Here is an 8775-nt window from a genome sequence, read left to right on the forward strand (position 1 = left end):
AAGCTACAGGGCTGCACTTTGAACTTTAGTCTGCTTAATGCCCTTCAGAATTTTTGTTTGTGTGTTCTGAGGCAGGCTGTCATGTAGTTCAGTCTGGCCGGGAGCTCACGGATCCTCTTGTCTCCACCTCCCAAGTGCGGTGGTCACAGGAATATGATACTTTACCTGGCCTTTTGAAGCTTGTTTTTGTTATCATTGTGGTTATTTGAGATGGGGTCTTGTTATGTAGCCTTGGCTGGCCTGGAACTCACTATGAGATCAGGCTGGCCTTGGAACTGACAGAGATCTGTCCGCCACCGCCTCCTGAGAACTGGGGTTAAAGGCATGTGCTGCTACACCTGGCCTTTTTGAAGTTCTGACATAGTCCTCCAAAATAGATACCTTGAAATTCATTTTGGTTGGTGAGAGTGTGAACTGTGTGGTGTTTGTAGGGTTTGTAGAGGAGTTGAGATATGTGTGGAGGAAGACGTGGTGTGTGCAGGGTTTGGATCTTTGAGGAACTGGACAGGCGGGGTGTGGTATGGGGGGATCAGAGGCATGGGGGTTGTGTTTGGGGTATGTAGAAGGGTAGAGAGGTGATGCATCATGGGGTATGTATGGGGAGGGTGTATGGAGAAGGATACTTATTTTTTTTTTCTGAGACAGAGTTTCTCTGTGTAACTCTGGCTATCTTAGAATAAGCTCTGTGAACCGGCTAGCTTCAAACCCACAGAGATCCTCCTGCCTCTGTCTCATAAGAGCTGGGATTAAAGGAGTGTATTACCTGGAGAGGGGTACTTTGAAGGTTTGTGGATAGGAATGGGGGAGTGTTGTGTAGATGTTTGGAGTGGTGATGAGAAGTGGAGGAGTGGACAGAGAGAGGTCTGGGAAGAAGAAAGGAGAAGTCACCAGCCAGATACAGAGGGGGCAGGGCATGTAGGAGGAGAGGTAAAAGCAACTAGTCATATGGCATCGTGTAGGTAAATAGAACTGAGTTCATTTGAGTTATGAGAGCTAGTGGGACAAGCCTAAGCTATAGGCCGAACTTTTATAATTAATAAGTCTGTGTGTGTGTGTGTGTGTGTGAGAGAGAGAGAGAGAGAGAGGGAGAGAGAGAGAGAGAGAGAGCGAGAGAGAGCAAGAGAGAGCTGGTAGCCCAAAGAAAAATCTGCCTATATTGGGGGGAGTTTGTGTAAAATTGGGTATGTGGATGGTGTGGAGTTGTTGGGTTGTATGAAGGGGGTTTGTGTGTATGAAGGGAGTGGGTGGGTTGCAGGAATTATGGGGTATGTGGAAGAATGGCAGGTTGTATGATGGGGGTCTGTTCTATGTGTGGTATTGGAAGAAGTGGTGTGTTACTGTTGGATAGATGGGTGTGTGTGGTGTGTGTGTGTATTTGGAGGGTTGGAAGGTGGATGGGAAGTGAATGTAGTATGTGGGGAGTGGAAGAATGGTGGGTTGTGTAGAGGACTGGAGTATTTGGTGGGTTGCAAGGGTGGGGGTCATTTAGGCCCCATTTAGGTATGTGAGATGTGGGGTATTTGAAGTGTTGAAAGGCCTATGTTAGGGGAGATGGAAGGATGGTGGGGTATGGATGGGTGGGTTTTTATGGGTTGACGGGATGTTTGGGGCATGTGGAAGGATAATGGATTTTATGGTAAAGGCATGTGTGCCTTTTGAGGAGGGGTCAGCTTGTGGTGGAGTGTGTGGGTGAGGCTGGGGTTGGGATAGGGTGGTTGCAGCTCTTGAGGGGAGGTGAAGATGTGTGGGATTTGCAGAGGGGTTAGGTTGTGTATGTGTGTGTTCAGCGTGTGATGTACTTGTGTGTGAAGTGTTTCGTGGGGGTTGGTGAAGAGGGATGCTGTAGGGATGTGGAGGGGTTTGTGGAGAGTTCAAGTGTGGTGTTGTGTGTGGGCTCTGGGGACCAGACGGGCCGTTTGGACCACTGGAGAAGAGCAGGGGTTGTGTATGGGCTGGTGGAAGGTTGGAGACATGGTTCGTTTTTTATGGATCGTGTGGAGAGTTTGCTGCTTAGAAATCTGGAAGGTTTGTGCTTGTGGGTAGGTGGTGGGCCTCCCCTCATGCCTCCCCAAACCTCCCTCTTCTCCTTCATCCCCACTCCTGCAGGGGCCTGTCCCTCCTTTTCTCTTCCTCCTCCTGGTCTACCAAGCCGCCTGCCCGCCCTTCGCCCCTCCCCTTTGTACCCCCCCCCCGCCCCCCGCGTGGTGCCAGCGGGTAACTTATTGTTGCCTCACTCCAGAGCCTTCCAGCACAACAGGGAGGATGGCTCCCATGATGCTGCCGCTGGTGCTGTTGCTCCTGGCTGGGGACTTTGAAGGTGACACTCAAATGGGTCGGGTGTCTAGACTGGGGAAGGGGGACCAGCTCAGAGATGACAGCGCTGGCTCTGGGCTTGAGCTGCAGATGTGGATGTGTGCCGTTACTGGCGGTTCTGCCGGCTGGGCCCCAGTGGGAATGGAAGCTGAATGTGGGGCCAGCACCCCTGTAGCTCCAGTTGGTGCTTTGATCCCAGCTCCTTCTGGGTATCACCCCCCCGCCATCTGCTCTTCCTCTCTTAAACAGAGTTTCTGGCCTCCAGATAGGCAGTTGGATTTGTAACCACCGCCCAGTTGAGCCTGACAGGAGGTGTGTGGACGTGGGAATGCCCCTGAGACCTTCCTCTGGATGGACTTGACGTTTATGGGAAAGCGGAGTTGAAATCCCAATATTTACACTAAATTTTGTGTTTATTGAGCTTGATATACTGGCTCATGTCTGTAATCCTAGCACTTAGGAAGCAGAGGCAAGAGGTTTATGCTTCCAAGGCCAGCTCCTACAACATAGCCTGTTAAGATCAGCTTGGGTTTTGTGAGCCCCTGTCTCAAAAGTTAACTCCAAGTTTTGTGCTTATCTGGAAAAAAAATATCTTGAATACACAGACAAAAGTTATCTTACACCGTTAATTACTTCCCTGACACTTGTAACTTCAAAATCAGTTTTCAAGAAACTTTATAGGAACAGAACCAAATGTTCTGTGTGTTTTTTAGAAATCCCATGGAGAGCAGGGTGGTGGTGGTGAACACCTTTAATCCTAGCGCTGAGGAGGCAGAGGCAGGTTATCTATGAGTTGGAGGCCAGTCAGTTATACAAAGCAAGTTCTGGAACAGCCAGAGCTGCTGCACAGAGAAGCCCTGTCTCAAAAAACAAAAAAACAAACCAAACATAAAAGAAGTCCCAGGAAGAAATAATGGAAGTTCTTTTTAAAGAGACAGGGAGAGGCATATCAGAAGGGAAGGAAAGTCATGGATAAAACTCAAACCTATGGTTTTGGTCTCTCTCTCTCTCTGTGTGTGTGGTTTTTTGTTTTTTGTTTTTTTTTTTTTTTGGTTTGCTTTTGAGACAGGATTTCTTTGTAGCTTTTGGAGCTTGTCCTGGAACTTGCTCTGTAGACCAGGCTGGCCTCAAACTCAAGAGATCCATCTGCCTCTGCCTCCCAAGTGCTGGGATTAAAGGTGTGCACCACCACTGGTGCATGAGTGTGTGTGCACATTGCTGTGCGTGTATGATGTAGGCATATAGAGTCTAGAGGTCAACACTGGTTGTCTTGTATTTCTCTCCATCTTACTCTTGAGACAGGGTCTCTTGATGAACCTGGTGCTAGCCATTTCTGCTAGACTGGCTGGCCAGAAATTCTTGATATCTGTCTGCCTCTGCCTCCCAGTGCTGGGGCTTGCAGACCAAAGTCATCATCCCCAGTCATGGATGATGAGGACTGGAACCCAGTTCACAGCAAGCACTTCATTCACTGAGCCATCTCCTCAGCCCACAAACTGTTCCAGCCCCCACTCCCCCTGCCCTGCCCCCCCCATGGGTGTTTTACTTGTGTGCAGATGCACTTGTCTGAAAATGCTCATATGGGTTGCTAGAGGTTGGCTTAGGGTACCATCTTACTTACAAACCGGGTTTTAAGGATCTTTACGATCAACTTACCATCGTCATTTATGCATGTCAGTGTTTTCTCTTTGCAGTCTCCTCCAACTCTTTGGACTTTCCCAACTCTCACATAGTTCAGCCTTCAGAATTCAGAACAGTAAGTATGAACTACTGGCACTGTTTCTTCTCATACAGGGAAGAAGTGCTGAACCATTTTCAGGCCAAACTTACAGCTTTAGAAACCGTGGCACGTGCCTTTGATCCCAGCACTCAGGAGGCAGAGGCAGGTGGATCTCTGTGAGTTTGAGACCAGCCTGGTCGACAAGAGCTAGTTCCAGGATAGGCTCCAAAGCTACACAGGGAGACACTATCTGGAAACAAACAAACAAACAAAACAAACACAAAAACGAGAATTGTTCTGTAAGCTCGAATCCCATGCAGGTTCCTTGATATAAATAAATGAAAATATATTTTTCTTTTCTCGAGATCCTCCTGCCTCAGTCCTAGGATTATGGGTATAAACCACTGTGTCAGCTAAGAGTGTACATTTCAGTTGAGAATAGCTCAAGTTTTTGAAGGCCCCGTGATCTGTTTGCTTTAAAAGTTTCTTTTAAAATCCAAATTATTTGAGGCATGATTGTTACTGTGTGTACCAGACAACTTCATGTATTTTTGTTATATAAATTCTGTGGACAGAAATGAAACCCAAATGAGACAGTTTATTGAAGACTACTGTATCAAGGGGTCTGTGACCACCATTTTCATTCTGGTAGAGACTCACTGGCTGGCAGAGGAGTGGCAAAGTGCCAGCGTGAGGAAAGAGTCTTCAGGCGTGGTCCGGTGCAGGCTGTCAGCAAGCGAGGCTTTAGGTAGTGGTGCAAACAATTACACTTGGTTGGTCCTCATCTGGAATCTAGGACCAAAGTTAGGGAAGCTGACAATTATGAATTGAGACCTGGTCCCTTGGGCTGTTAGAAGGATTATTAGGCTTTCTGGACTGGCTGTGGGGGCAGCAGTCTGAGATAATGGGAGGACTGCTCTCTGAGGGTATCTCATAGAAAATGTTTATAACCATTCTCTGCCTAAACAACTTGCATCCGGATAATTGCAGTCTCTCTCAAAACAGTCCCCACAACATAGTCTCCCCTTGCTGGCTGGCTGAGACAGATCTGCTGCATGATATAGAACCTTCAACTGTCCCATTCTCTGAGTGGTTTTGCTTTGTTTTGCAGACTGGGTGCTGTGACCACAGGTGTGCAGCACCGCACCAGGCTTATCGTTCTAGACTCTTGGGGTGGGGTGAGGATGTTGAGGCTCAGATCCAGGACCTGGTGAATGCTAGGCTGTTAAGCATCTAAATTAAGAGGATATTTTCTATAGGGGTGTGGTAGTTTGAAAGAAAATGGCCCCCAAAGGGAGTGGCACTATTAAGAGGTGTGTCTTGTTGGAAGAAGTGTGTCACTGTGGAGGTGGGCTTTGAAGTCTCATACATGCTCAAGCCACCCCCAGTGAGACAGACTACTTCCTGTGGCCTGAAAGATGTAGGACTCTCAGCTATTTCTCCTGCACCAAGTCATGCTGCCACCGTGATGAACCTCTGAACTATAAGGGAGCCACCCCAATGAAATGTTTTCCTAAGCGTTTCTATGGCCATGGTGTCTGTCTCTTCACAGCAATAGAAACCCTAACTTACACAAGGGGTATAACTCAGAGGTTGAGCACTTGCCTGCAGCTCTAGGGTCAATCCTCATCACTGTGTATCCCCAGCCAGAGTTACAGTCCTTGTAACACCCAAGGGTCTCATAGAAACATGAGTAATGAAGTAAAATTATTTGTGTGAGAGCAATATCAAATACTTTAGACAGACTTGCTAAAAGACATTGCTTTAAAAAAAAAAAAAAGCTTCTGGGTATGGTGTGAACTCTTTCAATTCCAGCACATAGGAGGGCAGAGGCAGGTAAATCTTTGAGGCCAGCCTGGTTTTACATAGCAAGTTCCAGGCCAATAGTGAAACCCTGTCTCAAAATAAATAACACCTCCCCCACTCCAAACTTGGAATTAGGTAAAAAAAAAAAAAAAAAAAAAAAATGGCAGGGCGGGAGGTTCAAAATGAGGCTTAGTAGATGTTCAAATTCTCACTGTGTTTTTAAGTATTGAGATAAGGTCTCATAGCCCAGGCTGGCTTCAACTGCATAATATAATTGAGTATGATCCTCCTTCTGCCTTCCAAGTGCTAGGATTAGTTCAAATGGTACCATATTGTATCATGAGATAGTCCTTCTCTGGCACTGACCACACCCATTGGGGGGTGGAGCCATGGGCGGAAGTGACCTGTGGAAGGAGGTCGGAGGGGGCCAGGAAAGGCGCTCTCTTTCTGGCGTGACTCGGACAGGAGAGGATCGGGTTGAATTTCCTGGTTTTCATCTGTCTAGGTTGTAAGTTATTTCTCCCTGAATAAACATCTATTCGGCCTATTTGTTTATCCTGATCCTTATTTACCGCGATAATATTGTGCTCTAGTTTGTTTCATTTTGTTTTTTGAGACAAGATCTAGTTGTGTTCCCCATGCCAGCCAGCACTTACTATGTATCCCAGGCTGGCCTCAAACTGGAGGCAATCTTCTTACCTCAGCCTCTGAAGTATTGTAATTACTGGTTCTGGGGTCATCTTTTTTTTCCTTCTTTTTGTAATTGTATTTTGAAACATTGCATCTGATTTTTATATTACAAACTCATTTTTGGGCTGGGCAGGGGAAAACATAAGTTTATTTAGGATATTTCTATGAAATTTAGGGTAAGTTGGGACATTATCCTCTCTTAGATGTTTTGTAATGTGTGTGTGTCAAGTCTTTCTCTTAATTCTCTACTTTTCTCTTTTGTAGCCAAACTGTGATCATTATGACTATCCAGCATGCCCCAGGAACCTCAACCCTGTGTGTGGAAGCGACCTGAACACTTACGGGAATGAATGTACCATGTGCATGAAAATCAGGTCCAGTATTACAGATTACTTTTAGATTTATTATTATTATTTTATGTATATGAGGGTTTTGCTTGCATGTGTATGCATACGCACAATGTATATATCTGGTATCTACAGAGATCAGAAAAGGGAGTTGGACCCCCGGAGCAGTGGTTACAAATGGTTGTGACTGAAATCAGACTTGGGGTCCTCTGCAAGAGCAACAAGTTCTCTTAGCTTCCAGCCCCAGGTCACATAGTTTCTCAGTTGTGTAGCAGTCCAGTTTTTCTTTTCTTGTCCTGAATTTTGATTGTTGGAGGCAGTAACTCCTTTCTGGGATGTAGAAGTCAAATGTAACTTCAGCTGTTTTGTTTTTTATTTGGGAAGGGGTTTGAGACAGGGGTTCTCTGTATTGCTTTGGAACCTGTCCTGGAACTAGCTCTTGTAGACCAGGCTAGGCTTGTCTCAAACTCACAGAGATTGGCCTGCCTCTGCCTCCTGAGTGCTGGGCCTAAAGGTGTGCACCACCACTGTCTGGCTCTGTTTTGGGTTTTTATACAGACATTTTAAAGATGTAAAATCATTGTTTTGGTCAAAGCTAGACACTAAAGCTTGTGATCAGTGTGCTATATAGAAGTAGACAGGTTACGTCGCCATCTTAATGTGCTCTTTTTCCAAATTAGGAGTGTAGCGTAGACAGAGTAACTCAGCAGTAAAATGTTTGCCTAGAATGTGTGAAGTCCTGGGATCAATCTTTACAGTAGTGGAAAAACATACTGCATATTTGGGGGGCTGGGATATAGCTCCGTGGTAGAGAACTTAGCTAGGGTACAGAAAGCTATTAGTTCAATCCTCAGCACTATACCTACATATGTGCCCACACAAAGAAGACTATAGTTAATAGCTAAATTCTGCAGAATATCACATTTACTTTTAGATTTAGAGGGACACACAGGTGATCTGCACACCCTATATTTACCAGTTGGCAGGTAAGACTTACTTCATATACCTTGGAATATGCTAAGTATTAAATGTATGGTTCCTGACTCCCTTCAAGCAACACACTGCCCAGGTGGCTATAACACATCTGTGTGGGAGAGTACATTCTCGTGTATCAATTTCCATTGAGCAATCTAAGTCTTCTTGAAATGGTTTGTTGGCATTAGAGCCCTTTCTTTACCTTAGGTTTGGATGGGGGCATTGGGGGAGGGGTAAAAAGATCTTTACCCTTTGTGTTTTCTGAATTAACCTTAAAAAGTGACCAAGTAAATGTAGCCCTGAAGGGAATTGGATGCATAATGGACACAGGACTTTAAAAGTGCTAAACAGTTGGCCTGGTTTTAGTGTGGCAGATGCTGATACAGTGTATATGGTTATTCACTTTTCAGGGAGGATGGTAACCCTCTTAAAATCATCAAAGATTCACCTTGCTGATGGGCGATTTACACAAGAGCAGCTGGAGAACACCCTACTCCTGGTAGAATCCCACCCCTTCTTTCTCGCTTTCCTTGTCTCTTTCAATGGTTCCCGTTAATGCACCTTCTCTGAGAGGAGGTGTGGAAGACTTCTAAAACTCCTGCTCTGGGCTTCTGCCCTGTAGTTCACTTTAGTTGAGCCTATAGCCCTGGTGACTTTTGCATTGCTTTACTTACAGGGAATAAAATGAGCATTAAGTTCAATGGATGGTTGGTGTTTTCTGTTGAAAATGCTACTCCCCATCCCTCGGGGAACTGATCTGCTCCATTTCAGGGTTTTCTCACTGAACCTGAGAATTAAATGGACACAGACAGAATAACAAGAGAAAATGCTGCACATTTATCGATGCAGGGTTTTCATGGTGAGAGCCTTCTTTAAGTGACGACTGATGCAGTTAGGGGATTCATGCAGTTTCTACATGTATAA

The 8775-nt window shown here is 45.7% G+C and overlaps 1 protein-coding gene across 1 annotated transcript; it reads left to right on the top strand.

Annotated features, from left to right (window-relative positions):
• Positions 1 to 2199: 2199 nt before the first annotated feature.
• Spink2 (serine peptidase inhibitor Kazal type 2) lies at positions 2200 to 8552 on the top strand. Its single transcript, XM_051198220.1, has 4 exons — positions 2200 to 2317; positions 4008 to 4069; positions 6794 to 6903; positions 8262 to 8552. The coding sequence occupies exons 1-4, from the start codon at positions 2263 to 2265 to the stop codon at positions 8305 to 8307; spliced, it is 273 nt and encodes a 90-aa protein (XP_051054177.1). The 5' UTR covers positions 2200 to 2262; the 3' UTR covers positions 8308 to 8552.
• Positions 8553 to 8775: the final 223 nt, after the last annotated feature.

This window comes from Phodopus roborovskii, unplaced genomic scaffold, assembly GCF_943737965.1.
Source record: "Phodopus roborovskii unplaced genomic scaffold, PHOROB, whole genome shotgun sequence".
Taxonomy (NCBI): Eukaryota; Metazoa; Chordata; class Mammalia; order Rodentia; family Cricetidae; genus Phodopus; species Phodopus roborovskii.